General features: G+C 38.2%; 1 protein-coding gene across 1 annotated transcript; it reads right to left on the reverse strand.

The window, feature by feature from the left end:
* Positions 1 to 12,174: 12,174 nt before the first annotated feature.
* On the reverse strand, positions 12,175 to 16,802 carry LOC145015988 (uncharacterized). Its single transcript, XM_078974440.1, has 2 exons — positions 15,800 to 16,802; positions 12,175 to 12,797 (listed from the first exon to the last, which is right to left on the reverse strand). Exons 1-2 carry the CDS (start codon positions 16,800 to 16,802, stop codon positions 12,175 to 12,177), a joined length of 1,626 nt encoding a protein of 541 aa, XP_078830566.1.
* Positions 16,803 to 17,231: the final 429 nt, after the last annotated feature.

Consider the following 17,231-nt stretch of genomic DNA (forward strand, 5'->3'; position numbering starts at 1 on the left):
AACAAGCCTTTGTTGAGTGTGCCTTTGAGATATCGAAGGACATGTAAAGTAGCATCACAATGAAATTGAGATGGTTTCTGGTTAAATTGACTTAGATATTGAACTGAGAAAGCAATATCGGGTCTGGTATGAACCAAAAAATTCAATTTTCCAATTAATTGCCGGTAAATTGTGGAATCTTCTAAGGGAATATCCATATCAGATGAGGGTGATAATTTGGATGGTAAAGACATTGAAACATAAGCACATTCAGATAAAGAATATGATTGAAGAAGTTCCTTTATGTATTTTTGTTGATGAACTATCATGCCATTTGATATTTTGTTGAATTCAAGTCCCAAAAAATAATGAATTTGTCCCAAATCCTTGATTTGAAACTGAGTATGAAAAGAAGACTTGATATCTGTAATTTAATCCTCATCATTCCATGTAACAAGAAAATCGTCAACATAGACTGCAATCACCACTATCTTTCTGATTTGTAAATTTTAGAAATAAAGAGTAATCATTAGCATACTTATGATAACCTTTGTTGAGAAGTGTATGAGAAAGCTTGTCATACCACTGTCGTGAAGGCTGCTTTAATCCATAGAGGGACTTTTTGAGCTTACAAACAATTGATGAAGAAGAAGCAACATGATGTCCTGGTGGAAGTTTCATATACACTTCTTCATGGAGATCACCATGCAAGAAGGCATTATTGACATTAAATTGGTGGATCTTCCACTTTCGTTTGACAGCTAGAGATACAAGACAACAAATTGTGGTGAATTTCACAACAGGAGAAAAGGTTTCATGAAAATATATTCCCTCTTGTTGTGTAAATCCTTTTGCTACTAAACGGACTCTATGTCTTTCAATTGTACCATCTGTTTTGTATTTGATCTTGTAGACCCATCGACAAGCTATTGGTTTTTTACCCTTAGGAAGTTTGACAAGTTCCCAAGTGTTATTGGCATCTAAAGCATTGAGTTCTTTAGTCATTGCTTCTTCCCATTATGGAATTCCTTTTTGTCACAACTGTAAATTTTGAGCCATGTAATCTATGCATTCAACCTAATGTGACTCAAAAACTTCAATCAAATACAAGATACGAGTACTATAAGTAGTCATCAAACGATTGGAGACCCTAGAAGTTCTTGTTAAGTCCATTTAGGACTAGGACTTCCTTATTGGATCCAAATGGACCAATGACCTTCCAATTGGACCATCATGGGTTTAGGACCCTAATTGGGCTCTAATTAGACCCACATTTGTTTATTTCAATATTTTGGGCTAGGTAGAACCTAGGATGAAATAAAACACAAGTTTTGATCCATAATTTAACCTAACCTAGCTTAATAAAGCATAAAAATCACAATTTTATTTTATAAGGCCAATAAATACCCTAAACTACCTCTAATGTTGGGCTTAGGGGCAAAAGCCCAAATTTTTCCTTTTTCCCTTCATATTCTCGGCCCAAGGCCCAAATCCAAGGGAAGTTGACTTTGGTTGCCACCTCACTATTGTCCATAGGATCTCCATGCAAGATATTTCCTTTTCCCATGCAAGTATCACCTCAAGATCACATCTCTTCTCTCCTCTCTCTCACTCTCGGCCATATACACATACACACACCAAAAATATCTCCATTTCTCTCTAGATTCACTCAAGAACTCCCTTCCTCCCCTCTCCAAAAATCTCGAAAATTAGGGACTTTCCAAGAGGATTTTGCAAGTAAATCATCATCTAAGGTAAGATTATGCATAGATCTATGGTTTAAATTCTTTTGTTATCAAAATCCTTTCCTAATCTATGCAAAAATCGTGATCTAGCATCCTAGAACCCTCTCAAAACTCGAAACGTTCATCAAGGAGTGCAAAGGCCAAAAATCACTTCATTTCTTCCATATTTTCTTCAAGAACCGAAACTACCCCCTAAGGTGAGATTCATACCCCTATTTTCTGTTTTTATGAGTTTTGTGGGGGGGGGGAATACAAGTGAAAGTGTAGATCTATATGTGTTTGTATGCCTTGTATGATTTCCATGCTTATATGTATGCTTATATGTGTTTTAATGTTGGATCTAGCCATTAAACCCCTCAAAATCGAGATATAACTTATGTTTTATGATTTTAGCTTCAAATATATTTCTACATATAAAGTGATACAAGAAAAATAGCTAAGTGGTTAGCAACAATTTTCTTTAAGCTAAAAACACACATTTTGGACCAAAAATGTGAAAAATACAAAATTAAGGGCTCAAATTGACATTTCACAGATTCTGATGGATCAAATGTGCCAAAACAGTTTCAATAAAACTATTTCTGGAATTATATTCAATTAGAGGATTAAAAACATAAATTTCAAGCTTATTGGGCTAAAAATGAAAATTTCGGCCCAAGGAGGCCCATTATGCGAATTTTTCTGTTTTGGAGGGCCAAAACTGTGAATTTCTGTAAAACAGTGGACTATAAGTGTCCCAAATCCTTTTCAAAGGTTTAAAATGCTTTTTAAATTTAAAAAGGACCAAAGTTGCAAAAATTTTCCAATTTGGGCCAAAATTGTTAAAAGTTGCGAAAAGAAGGGCTAAAACCGAGAAAAACTGCATTTTCAGGGACTTAAACTGTTTTCTATGAAAATATGCTGGAAAATATTAATTTCAATACTTTTTGGTGTTAAAATGTCAAGAAAAATAATTTAAGGACCAAACCGGGAAATATTTCATAAGAAGGGTTGAAGATGTAAATTTTACAAATAATGAGGGGCTGAAAACAGAAATATTTCAAGGCTGATTCATTATACACAATTTGATTAAATAATGGCATCGCGGCTATCGACGAAATTCAATACACTACAATACCAAAAGTCGTTGTTAAACGAATTGGTTCGGTCTCGAACCAATAAAATCCGAAAACTACTAACACTACGACGCTATGACACTACGACACTACGATTCATACAACTAACGATTTGGAATTCTCTATACGTACGAGTGTGCACAGACGTCTACGCACCATCTTCGGGCCCCAAAAGTGTAAAATCTTGTTCGTTGAGCCTAGCTAGCCCAATGACCTGATCTTAAGGCCCGAAGACCTCTATCTTACGAAGTGTTGGGTTTTACCAATCCGACACGACGTAACCGGACTTTCAATGGCTGTAGACTACTGGTCCCCAAGGGTCCTTTAGTGTCGCCAGTGGAGTCTGCCTTTTTGCGAGGCGGGTCTGGGACCCCTCGTACACTATATCCCCAACCGGTTAATGGAGTCACCGGGGTCTTCGTGACCTCTTTCTCTTCGGATGTGGGACTACACCTAGTCAAGGCGATTGGATAACGCGATTAGTACTGACGACGCCTTCGGGTTCGTTAGTATAACTATAAACTGGGCGTTTGTGTAACGCGGGTTTGTAGTAAATAATCCTGCTCGAGAACCTTCCAACGTCGCCTGTGACTGACACTATGCGCTATGCAATGATTTCAATGTAACTTCATGTAATATAAGAAATTAGGAAAACATCGGGTTTTCCTAGGGTTTTGTTTTAATACATACAGATTCAAAACGCATACAACCTTGATGAACAAATTTTCTTTAAGTATAGAAACAAACAAGCATACCTATGGATCTTCACAACATTTTCAAAAGCTTTTCTGTTCAGAAAATATCGGATTTTCTGGTGGTTTTCAAACCATACAAAACATTGGATTTCAAACACTACTTATGAACTCACCAACATTTCATATGTTGACGATTTTCAAAATACTTGTATTCTCAGGGAACCAGTGAGTCAAGGGAAATCCTATTCAGTGACGGATGCGGTTTATTTTTGTATGAATTGAACGAATTAATTTTTGGGGAATGTAATGTTTAAACAATGTATGATATGTAAACGCTACTGGTTGTACTATGTTAATGAATGGTGACGAATGTTGTTATGTTTCATATATATTCAATGTTATGGTATTCAATTGAGTCACGACAGCCCCCGGACGTTTCCGCCGTCTGGTTCGGGGGTGTGACAGGTTGGTATCAGAGCTTTGTTTATAGTGAACTAGCATGTCGAGCCATACATTGATATGCAACTATAAACCAAAAAGAGGGACTAACATAACTCTGAACAGAACAAGTAAATAAAACACACTTGCTAGCATTAGGAATAAAGATCCAACGCTGAATCAAACACAATAATACTGGTATTTTGGTTAAATCGGGACTGTTCTTAGGGATACCGAGGAGTGAATGTAGCCTGATCAACTACATTCTCTCCAAGGTAAAACTAACACACGTCTTGATGAGATCGGGATAGCCAGGTAACCAAAAACTATACCCTTATCACCCAAAAAGAGAATGTTGCTTAGTATGTATGATAGACATAGCATCCTAGGATAATGTAGTATATTTACGTACTCGCGCAGACAACATGGCTGGCTTTCATCACCCGGGAGACCCCTACTTCCCTAATCAGGGAAACAACGGGTGGCTAGAGGAGTCCGAGGAGGAACCCGAGGAGGAACCTGAGGAGGAACCTGAGGAAGAGCCTGAAGAGGAACCCGAGGAGGACTCCGAAGAGGAACCTGACGGGGAACCAGAGGCAGAAGTCGAGGGCGAGCCTGTCGAACCCGAAGAAGACGAAGAACCTTTCGAAGAGGAGCTCGATGACAGCGAAGGGGGTGATTCGGATGCAGAGTCCGAGGTCATCGACCCCCCTTACCCGATCCGAGTGCCTGCATATCGTGTGGGTCCCACTGGCCCTACCCCTCCCTGGGGTATGGACCTCTGGAGATGGAGCAGACAGCAGGGACAACGACCCCCGTATGGCATGTCACGCGAGTTCTTTGACCTGAGGGATGGAGGACCGGCTGATCGAGCCCTCCCAGTCATGGTGAAACGGTTACGGAATACGGGCGATCTTGCCCAGGGCACTGCGGATCAGGTACACCAATTGAGGACTAGGGTCGAGCGTGCGGAACAGGAGACGCGTGACGTCCTTCGAGAATTTCACATGAGACAGGTTCGGTGGGAGTCTCGACTCCGGGACGCGGAACGCTGGATTGCTCGTCTTCAGGGAGCATCCACATCTTCGGCACCACCTCCTGACGCAGCTCATCGCGGTTAGAAATAGACTTATCATAGTAGGTTATTAGGAACTATGTTATGTACTCCGGCTCTATGATTAAGTGACTACACTACTCATGGAGCCGTTATGCTGTCGGATTAGCGTTATCTATGTATGCTCCTACGAGCAAATTTTCTTGTACTAAATGCGGATAATATTAATGAACTTTTGTGTGTTTTGCTAAATTATTCTCAGTTGTTATGTGTTGAGACGTTAGGATTGTATGCTTGATGATAGTAACGTTTAGGTTCGTACCATACACCTAGTTAGTAGAGTCGCCACCTCACGGAAACCACGTACACTCAACATCTTTCCGTTTCACGACAGAAGGATGCCTCGCCCAACTACCCGCGGAAACCCAGGACCAACCCCGCCCGAAGCTGATTCCACTGCTTTCCAGGCAGCTGTGTCTGCTGCAGTCACAGCAGCGATGGCACAACTCCACCGAGGGAACAACGGAGGAGGTAACGGGCAAGGATCTGGAAGTTCGAACAACGGGACGAACCAAGGACTCACTAGAGCATGCACCTACAAGGATTTTGCGAACGCTAAACCCCGAACTTTCAACGGTACCGGAGGAGTGATCGCCCTAAAGCGATGGATCGAGAAGGTAGAATCGGTATTCGAGATATGCGAGTGCCCCGAGCAGATGAAAGTGAAGTTCGCGGCCTGCACTTTGGTGGACCAAGCACTCACTTGGTGGAATGGTCATGTGGAAGCTATGACACTCCCTATAGCCAACTCTATTCCCTGGGCAGAGATGAAAGAGATGCTGACGGCTGAGTACTGCCCCCGAGGTGAAATACAGAAGATGGAGCAGGAACTATGGAATCTCACGGTGCAGAATGGGAACATCGATGCTTACATATCGAGATTCAGCGAACTATCTCTTTTGTGCCCGGGTATGATCACATCAGAGGGAAAGAAGATTGAACGATTCATTTGGGGACTGACATCCCCCATCCAAGGAAATGTGATAGCTGCGAATCCTGAAACTTTTGACAGTGCGAAGAGACTGGCAAAGAGGCTATATGATCATAACCACAAGAAGGGCGAGAAACCGGTAGAGACTGAGAAGAAAAAGGAGGGTGATGGTAAGAAAGGATGGAACAACAAGAGAAAGGGGCGTCAGGGCCCCGAGGCCTCTAAAAAGCAGCAAACAGTGGCAGTTAACGCTGTCACTGCACCGGTTCCAGCCACACCACATGCTCCAGCCTCAGCTGCTACAAATGCTTCAAGACCCTATTCCGGTACTCATCCCAAATGCAACAAGTGCGGTTTCCATCACCAAGGAGAATGTAGGGAGTTCCATTGCACCAGTTGCAACCGAAGGGGACACACTGCAAAGTACTGCAGGACTTATCCTTCTCAGAACCAGAGCCAAGGAAACAACCAGAACAACAATAACCCTCGCCACAACAACAACCCTCATGCCAGCGGCAACAACGCAGGACCTAGTTACACCTGCTACGGATGCGGGAAAACTGGACACGTCCGCCGAGATTGCCCTAACAACAACAACTCAGGAAACAGAGGAGCAGGAAGAATGTTGACTATGGGTCAGAGTGATGCAGTTCAGGACCCCGCAGTTGTGACCGGTACGTTCCTCCTAAACCACATTTATGCATGCATCTTATTTGATACCGGAGCGGAGCGGAGTTTCGTAAGCGATAAGTTTAAACACTTATTAAAACAACAACCCCAAAAGTTAAATGAAACCTATACGGTGGAAATGGCCAATGGGAAGACCGAATCCACTAGGGAAATCTACACTGGATGTACCCTAACCCTTAACCAACACGTCCTATGAATAGACCTGATGCCAGTGTCAATTATGTGACAACCGTCAGATTCTGGTCAATTCAAAGTCAAATAAAGTCAACAAGTCAAACCTCTCAGCTCAACTAACCCTTGTGTACTTGGACTTACGTTCAGTATTTACTAAACAACCCACTACTCTAATAAGAAAACATGAATCGAAAAGTACGTACAACTAGATCTCTTTAACCTAAAAAAAAAAAAAAAAAAAAAAAAAAAAAAAAAAAAAAAAAACTGTAGTACGTGGCGAGCCAAACTGATAAAACAATGATGCATACTCATCGGGAATGTATGATATGCGTTTTTCCTGGTGAGTATTCATATAAAATATTTATTTCCTTAATTAAAACAACAAAAGATATATTTTCATTTATATTTCCAAAAATGCGAAACTCTTCTGCAATTTCATCATTTTATGACCCCATTTGCGAAATTGAGTATTTATTTCCAAAAATGCGAAACTCTTCTGCAATTTCATCATTTTATGACCCCATTTGCGAAATTGAGTATTTATTTCCGAAAATGCGAAACTCCAGGGACAATATTTGAAATCTTCTGTTTTCTTCCCCAATTCGCATTCCACTGTGAAATACTTCGCATCCCTTCGCATTAATCACTTTCGCATCTTCATTCTTACACCCTTCGCATCCCTTCGTATTAATCACTTTCGCATCTTCATTCTTACACCCTTCGCATCCCTTCGCATTAATCACTTTCGCATCTTCATTCTTACACCCTTCGCATCCCTTCGTATTAATCACTTTCGCATCTTCATTCTTACACCCTTCGCATCCCTTCGCATTAATCACTTTCGCATCTTCATTCTTACACCCTTCGCATCCCTTCGCATTAATCACTTTCGCATCTTCATTCTTACACCCTTCGCATCCCTTCGCATTAATCACTTTCGCATCTTCATTCTTACACCCTTCGCATCTCTTCGCATTTTAACCTAATCAATCAAATGCGATTCACAAAATTTTCATTCCAGATGCGAACACAGTTTAGCTCTCGAACTCTAAACTTGCGAAATCAAAAAAAAAAAAAAAAAAAAAAAAAAATTTCATACGTTGAACCCATATGCGAATATTAACCCAATTGACTTCAAATTGATTCATAGATGCGAACACTCGATTGTTTTACTTTCGCAAAAATGAGCATCAACAACACCACAATCGAGTTTTTAAATTCTTACAAACAACAATTTCATAGTCCTTGACTTCGCGCTTTTCTTCACGAATCATCCCTCAATCATCAATCCAATTGCGAACCAAAACTCATATGTTCTAGCTTTATCGATTCATCGACTACACTCATACAAATGCGAACAATACTCTCAAAATCGATTGAAACTTATAGAAAAGCTAAGTCCAACTTCGCATTCAAAGCAGTGTTATTGATTCGCAGCCACAAGCAACCACCCCACACCCACTCTATGACCAGCCATACCTCCCCACCTTACCTATGTCACTTCAATGTTCCCTTACACTCAAATTTCACTCACTCCCACGTTTTTGAGCTGGAACGACTAACCACACTCCTCATTTTCTCTCATTTCTCTCATTCCACTAAGTAACAAACATCATATTTTCTCTCAAACTCTTCTACGCAAAATTTCGAGATCCAAGGCTGGATTCAAGTGTTCTTCCACACTTAATTCTCGAAAACCTTCAAGGCATCTCCAAGTGTTCTTAAATTAAACACTTCCATTCTTCAACAATCATCTACTGAAATTACTCAAGCCTTCATCAGAAAAGTTCAACTCCATTCACGGACTGTTTGGGCATCCTAAACATTTTTGTTTTCAAAACTGTACAAGGTGCGAAAAGTTCAAGTGTTCAGCTTTAAAATGGCTACTTGCACATCTCCATACGATTTTTCTACAATTTAGGGTAATTTTTACAAAACTGCCTATTATTTCAAACAACAATTCGGACCAGAATTCACATGGGAACGCGAAGATCAAATGAAGCAAAAGTACCCTCACCTATTCTAGTTTTTTCTCAAACCTAGCTTTCAAACAGAATTTCGGGACGAAATTCCCTCTAACGGGGGGATGATGTCACAACTGTAAATTTTGAGCCATGTAATCTATGCATTCAACCTAATGTGACTCAAAAACTTCAATCAAATACAAGATACGAGTACTATAAGTAGTCATCAAACGATTGGAGACCCTAGAAGTTCTTGTTAAGTCCATTTAGGACTAGGACTTCCTTATTGGATCCAAATGGACCAATGACCTTCCAATTGGACCATCATGGGTTTAGGACCCTAATTGGGCTCTAATTAGACCCACATTTGTTTATTTCAATATTTTGGGCTAGGTAGAACCTAGGATGAAATAAAACACAAGTTTTGATCCATAATTTAACCTAACCTAGCTTAATAAAGCATAAAAATCACAATTTTATTTTATAAGGCCAATAAATACCCTAAACTACCTCTAATGTTGGGCTTAGGGGCAAAAGCCCAAATTTTTCCTTTTTCCCTTCATATTCTCGGCCCAAGGCCCAAATCCAAGGGAAGTTGACTTTGGTTGCCACCTCACTATTGTCCATAGGATCTCCATGCAAGATATTTCCTTTTCCCATGCAAGTATCACCTCAAGATCACATCTCTTCTCTCCTCTCTCTCACTCTCGGCCATATACACATACACACACCAAAAATATCTCCATTTCTCTCTAGATTCACTCAAGAACTCCCTTCCTCCCCTCTCCAAAAATCTCAAAAATTAGGGACTTTCCAAGAGGATTTTGCAAGTAAATCATCATCTAAGGTAAGATTATGCATAGATCTATGGTTTAAATTCTTTTGTTATCAAAATCCTTTCCTAATCTATGCAAAAATCGTGATCTAGCATCCTAGAACCCTCTCAAAACTCGAAACGTTCATCAAGGAGTGCAAAGGCCAAAAATCACTTCATTTCTTCCATATTTTCTTCAAGAACCGAAACTACCCCCTAAGGTGAGATTCATACCCCTATTTTCTGTTTTTATGAGTTTTGTGGGGGGGGGGAATACAAGTGAAAGTGTAGATCTATATGTGTTTGTATGCCTTGTATGATTTCCATGCTTATATGTATGCTTATATGTGTTTTAATGTTGGATCTAGCCATTAAACCCCTCAAAATCGAGATATAACTTATGTTTTATGATTTTAGCTTCAAATATATTTCTACATATAAAGTGATACAAGAAAAATAGCTAAGTGGTTAGCAACAATTTTCTTTAAGCTAAAAACACACATTTTGGACCAAAAATGTGAAAAATACAAAATTAAGGGCTCAAATTGACATTTCACAGATTCTGATGGATCAAATGTGCCAAAACAGTTTCAATAAAACTATTTCTGGAATTATATTCAATTAGAGGATTAAAAACATAAATTTCAAGCTTATTGGGCTAAAAATGAAAATTTCGGCCCAAGGAGGCCCATTATGCGAATTTTTCTGTTTTGGAGGGCCAAAACTGTGAATTTCTGTAAAACAGTGGACTATAAGTGTCCCAAATCCTTTTCAAAGGTTTAAAATGCTTTTTAAATTTAAAAAGGACCAAAGTTGCAAAAATTTTCCAATTTGGGCCAAAATTGTTAAAAGTTGCGAAAAGAAGGGCTAAAACCGAGAAAAACTGCATTTTCAGGGACTTAAACTGTTTTCTATGAAAATATGCTGGAAAATATTAATTTCAATACTTTTTGGTGTTAAAATGTCAAGAAAAATAATTTAAGGACCAAACCGGGAAATATTTCATAAGAAGGGTTGAAGATGTAAATTTTACAAATAATGAGGGGCTGAAAACAGAAATATTTCAAGGCTGATTCATTATACACAATTTGATTAAATAATGGCATCGCGGCTATCGACGAAATTCAATACACTACAATACCAAAAGTCGTTGTTAAACGAATTGGTTCGGTCTCGAACCAATAAAATCCGAAAACTACTAACACTACGACGCTATGACACTACGACACTACGATTCATACAACTAACGATTTGGAATTCTCTATACGTACGAGTGTGCACAGACGTCTACGCACCATCTTCGGGCCCCAAAAGTGTAAAATCTTGTTCGTTGAGCCTAGCTAGCCCAATGACCTGATCTTAAGGCCCGAAGACCTCTATCTTACGAAGTGTTGGGTTTTACCAATCCGACACGACGTAACCGGACTTTCAATGGCTGTAGACTACTGGTCCCCAAGGGTCCTTTAGTGTCGCCAGTGGAGTCTGCCTTTTTGCGAGGCGGGTCTGGGACCCCTCGTACACTATATCCCCAACCGGTTAATGGAGTCACCGGGGTCTTCGTGACCTCTTTCTCTTCGGATGTGGGACTACACCTAGTCAAGGCGATTGGATAACGCGATTAGTACTGACGACGCCTTCGGGTTCGTTAGTATAACTATAAACTGGGCGTTTGTGTAACGCGGGTTTGTAGTAAATAATCCTGCTCGAGAACCTTCCAACGTCGCCTGTGACTGACACTATGCGCTATGCAATGATTTCAATGTAACTTCATGTAATATAAGAAATTAGGAAAACATCGGGTTTTCCTAGGGTTTTGTTTTAATACATACAGATTCAAAACGCATACAACCTTGATGAACAAATTTTCTTTAAGTATAGAAACAAACAAGCATACCTATGGATCTTCACAACATTTTCAAAAGCTTTTCTGTTCAGAAAATATCGGATTTTCTGGTGGTTTTCAAACCATACAAAACATTGGATTTCAAACACTACTTATGAACTCACCAACATTTCATATGTTGACGATTTTCAAAATACTTGTATTCTCAGGGAACCAGTGAGTCAAGGGAAATCCTATTCAGTGACGGATGCGGTTTATTTTTGTATGAATTGAACGAATTAATTTTTGGGGAATGTAATGTTTAAACAATGTATGATATGTAAACGCTACTGGTTGTACTATGTTAATGAATGGTGACGAATGTTGTTATGTTTCATATATATTCAATGTTATGGTATTCAATTGAGTCACGACAGCCCCCGGACGTTTCCGCCGTCTGGTTCGGGGGTGTGACACTTTTGCTTCATAATAACATGCTGGTTCTTTTAAAGTAGAGGCCACATGAAAAGCGAATGAAGTAGTTGGAATCTTAGAAGAATTATGAAATGATGAAGAGGAAATGAAAAGATTAGTGATAGTATGGGTACAAACATCAGATTGATCTTGAGAGTTAACATGATTACAAATGTAATCATGTAATCTTGTGGATGGTTGTCTAGTTCGTGTGCTTCTTCATGGAAAAGTTGATGATTGAGAATCAGAAGATATATGAACAGGTGTAGAAGAAGTTTCTGAAAATTGTGAATCAACAGAAGATATTGGTAAATATGCAGGTGGGGAAGAGGATAAAGGAATGGATGAAGAATTTAATGGAAATATGTTTTGAAAAAATTTAACATTTCTTGAAATGGTAATCTGTTTTGTGGTTAAATCCATTACTTTGTATGCCTTTTGACCATAAGGGTATCGCATGAAAATGCAAGAAGTTGACCTTGGCATGAATTTATCCTTTACTTGTAAACTAGTGGAAACATGACACAAACACCCAAATGCTTTTAAATGTTGTAAATTTGGTGGCTTATTATGAAGGACTTCAAAAGGAGACTTGTTATGAAGAACTTTTAAAGGGATTCTATTAATTAGATGGACTGCAGTCTTGACACATTCACCCCAATAAGCAATCCCAAGTCCAGAGTGAAAATATAATGCTCTAGCAGTCTCCAAAATGTGTTTATGTTTCCTTTCCAGTATTCCATTTTGTTGTGGGGTGTAGGGTGTTGATTTCTGATGAATTATGCCCTTGGAATGAAAATAAGCAACACCTTCTGTACTAGATCCAAGTTCAAAAGCATTGTCTGTTCAAATGATTTTGATGGCAACTTGAAATTGAGTTTGAATCAGTGAAATAAATGCTTTAATCAAAGAAAAGGCATAACTTTTGTGAGTTAACAAGTGAATCCATGTATGCCTGCTGTAATCATCAACAATGGTTAGAAAGTATTTGAATCCATCATAAGTGGCATGTTTATAAGGGCCCCAAACATCAATGTGTGTAACTTCAAATGATGCATTAGAAACAGATACACTTGTAGGAAATGATAACCTTTACTGCTTAGCTTTAGAACAAATCATACAAATTTGAGTAGAAGAATGATCAGAGGTTATTGACATCATTTTCATTTTATGATATGGAATGTGACCTAAACGATTATGCCACAACTGAGAAGATGAATTCATTACAGAATTGGAAACAAAAGATTTAGAACTAGAAAAAGATGAAAAAACAGAAAAACTGTAGGAAAGATTATGCTGAAGATGATTATGATCAAAGATATACAAATCATTGATTCTTTCTGCAAGAACTCCGAGAGAGAAGCTATTCTTCAATGAAGGGTCCTGCAGAAGGCAGGCTTCATCAGTAAAAATAGCAAAGGTATTGAGTTGAGATGTCAATTTTGAAATAGAAACAAGGTTATACTTGAATTCTGGAATATATAACACTCCATGTAACATAATAGAATCATGTAATTTGACATCTCCAATATAAGAAACAGATGTGTGTTGACCATTATGCAGACCAATCGTGTGATTATGAGTAATTGGTGTCATAGAAACAAAAAAAGATTTATTAGAGCAAATATGATCAGTTGCTCCAGTATTGTGACATCCCCAAAATCACGGCCAGAAAAGACCTATTTCATTTATGCTTTTTAAAATAATTTCAGAGTAAATCCTTTTGATTTAAAAGTGTTGCGGAATTTGTTCCCAAAACAAAACATGATAAAATAATATTTATCAAAGCATTTCATCAAGAGATGCATTTTCATTATATAATTAAAACTCGGGGTGTCATGTTCCGATACAGACCATAAAGCATAAACGATAACATTACAAGTCATTCAACAAATATATACATATACAGACTTGTAAACAAAACAACTCGATGATTCATCCATCTTATGCCCTTGCGCCACTTCCTGTAATACAAATAAAACTGAGTGGGTCAGGCTTGGGAGCCTGGTGAGCATATAGGGTTTTCAACCCGCAATAAATAAATTATATTTAATTTCACCAACCAATCACTATCCCGATTACTCATTCCCATTATCCTCACTTTACGTTCCTAAAACAACATCTATCTCAAGGGACCTAATCTAGGATTTTCATCGGGACGGACATTACTGCTAAGGGGTTTCCTCAACAATAGATATCCTAAAGGCAACCATGAGGGAGATAGAGTACACCGGTGAATACATCGTTCACAACACCTACAGGTTATGAACCTGCTAGCGTTCCACGAGACAGTCTAGAAGGAGTCTATTGTCGTTATCCATACTCCGCTGAATAACTAGGTCAACAACAACAACATCGAGGCCTCTCATCTGTTTATTACACACCAACTATCTACCCATGTTCTACCCAACATATTAGTGGATAAAAATATATATTTTCATACATAGTTTAAAAACCTGTATAGCATTTTCATTCAATACATATTCCACATAACAGATGAGGCACACCCACATAACACGTATTTCATAGAAAATAAATCAGATCTATGAGATAGAAGAGAATGAATATACATTAACACATATAACAACAAAATTATACACATAACACGTATTTCGTATAAAATACTTCATAATTATGCGTTAGAAGAAAGTAACTACACACTCACTTGATCAGAAGATGATCGGACAGCACTACGGCTTGTAGAAGTAGTAATCCTCAGCAGATCTGGAATATCTCTACAAAAATCGAACTTTTCGCGGACAGAGCTTCGGCTCGAAAACCGCACTTCTCGGGATCTCGGGACTTGCTTCGGGACTCGGGAATATTACCGGGGCTTCGGGGTACTTCTCGCACGCAAATCGAGGTAAAACGGGAGAGAGAATAGAGAAAAATAGCAATTGAACCGGCTGCCCTCGCATCCTATTTATAGGAGTCTGGAGCCTCCGAGTATGCGGGGCGTAAGCCTCCGAAACGTCATTGCTTACGTACCGAAGAACTTGAGTGCGAGTATCGACATACCTCGGTGTACGTGGGGCGTACACGAGTACGTGGGGCGTACATCGGATGAGTCCGATGACTCGCCTCCGGATAATACCAAGATTTAATAATTAAATTTAATTATTAATTATTTAATAAACTTCGAAAATTCATATCTTCTTCATACCAACTCCGTTTTCGACGTTCTTTTTATCCACGCGAAGGTGAGACTACGTTCTACAACTTTCGTTTAGACTCCATCGGCTAATTTTGACTTTATTTTTATTATTTATTTTTAATAGGCCGGGACAGAAAATTTCGTTATAAATTCATAACTTCTTCGTTTGACGTCCGTTCTCGCCTAACTTTTTATCGCTTCGATACTAACAATGAGATCTTCAATTCTCGTTTAGATCACTAAGGCTAAATATCTCTCTAACGTAAATTTCATTTTTTACGTCATTCAACGTTGCCGGTTCTGTCGCGAAACTTCGACATGTCATAACTTCTTCGTTATAACTCGGATTTCGACATTCTTTATATCTTCGGAAACCTCGTTTCAACTACCACAACATTATCCAAAGATATCAAGTTTATTTTATACTTAAATTTTGACGCTTATTTTTATTCTTAATTAATCAAACCACATAATTAAGCAATTAAGTACAAAACACATAATACTCAAATAATACACTTATATTATTTCACAACGGGTTATAAAGGTTAACCTAGACTATTATATCAACATTAATGACAGGCCCAGAAACACAGGTGTTACAAGTATCAACAATCCATGAATGATGTTTGTGAAGAAGAAATGATGATTTGTAAACATTTTCAGCAAAGGATTTGAATGAAAAAGAATTACCCTCTGGATTCATGGCATTATCAGTAATAAAGGCGTTGACATGGCTTGTTGAAGGTTGAGAAGTATTGTTGTTGAGCAATTGAAGTAACTGCTGATATTGCTCTGAATTAAATGGAAAAGAAGTAGCATTATGAACATTGGACTTGGATTCTTCTTTCTTTGCTTTAGTAAACTTGAAGTTGGAAGGAAAACCAACTAATCGATAACACTGACTCTTGCTATGACCAGTCTTTTTACAATGAGTGCATGTTAGAGTTTTCTTGATTGAATTTGGAGACACATGCATAGCAATAGCCTCAGTATTGACAAAAGATGAAGTAGTAATAGTGCGTTGATGTTCTTCTTGAATGATCAAGGAATATGCAGTAAAAAGAGATGGCAAAGGCTGCATCATCAGAATTTGTCCTCGAATGATCTTGTATGATTCATTAAGTCCCACGAGAAGCTTAATTAAGCGTTGCTCTTCAAGGAATTTCTCTATTTTGGCATCAGAACCACAAGTACAAGAAGAAATATCTTGAACGACATGTAATTCATCCCAAATCTTAGTTAATTTTATGAAATAAGTGGAAAAGTCATTTGAATTTTGAGCAACAGAATATATTTGTTGTTGAATTTGATAGATCAATGCATTATTAGACTGATCACACTCCTGTTTTAATTCTTGCCAAATCTCGTGTGAAGTTGGTACGAAAAGAACGCTTTCAACGATGTTCTTGTGTAATGAATTGAGAATCCAACTAATTACCATTGAATTGACACGATGCCATCCATAATAAGTCGGAGAATTGACAAGTGGTGCAGTAATTGTGCCATCGAAAAATGACAATTTGTTCTTAGCTGAAAGAGAGATGCTCATCGATCTCTTCCAGGCAGAAAAACCGATGCCATTAAAGACAGTAGTAACAAGAATTTGACCCGGATTATCAGAAGATCCAAGGTAATAAGGACTTGTGATGTTAATATTCGACGATTGAGAAGGAATAGATGATGATGAAGACATTGAAACAAAGGAAATTGAAACAATTTGGATGAAGAACAATGAAATCAGCGAAAGAAAAAAGGATCATGTTAGATTGAAAGAGAATCAAGAAATTAACATCTTTCTCATTTCTGAATTCATTCATACGTCTGAATCGTTACAATACTTATTACATAAATAGTAATCATCTCACTAACTACTTTCATAACAACCAAATGATCAAAATTACAAATATGCCCTTGCTTCAGTAAAAAAGATGATTCTACCCTTACAGTTAAAACTGTTGAAACTAACAAGCATTTAACAAATTATAGGTTTAAAAAGTTATTTAGTCTTTAACAAATTATATGTTTAAAAAGTTATATAAACATATCAGCATATTGAAAGAGTATAAACATAAGTAACATAGTCATTAAAATACGTACTTTTAGGTTTAAAGCATTTGTACTC

This window comes from Lactuca saligna, chromosome 9, assembly GCF_052625555.1.
Source record: "Lactuca saligna cultivar CGN05327 chromosome 9, ASM5262555v1, whole genome shotgun sequence".
NCBI lineage: Eukaryota > Viridiplantae > Streptophyta > Magnoliopsida > Asterales > Asteraceae > Lactuca > Lactuca saligna.

Bases quoted from the DNA above. Each gene is read 5' to 3' on its own strand.
- LOC145015988 (XM_078974440.1), bottom strand. From the start codon at position 16,802: ATGTCTTCATCATCATCTATTCCTTCTCAATCGTCGAATATTAACATC. The intron at 12,798-15,799 runs GTAATTCTTTTT...TCATTTGAACAG, and splicing joins TAATGCCATGAATCCAGAGG to ACAATGCTTTTGAACTTGGA.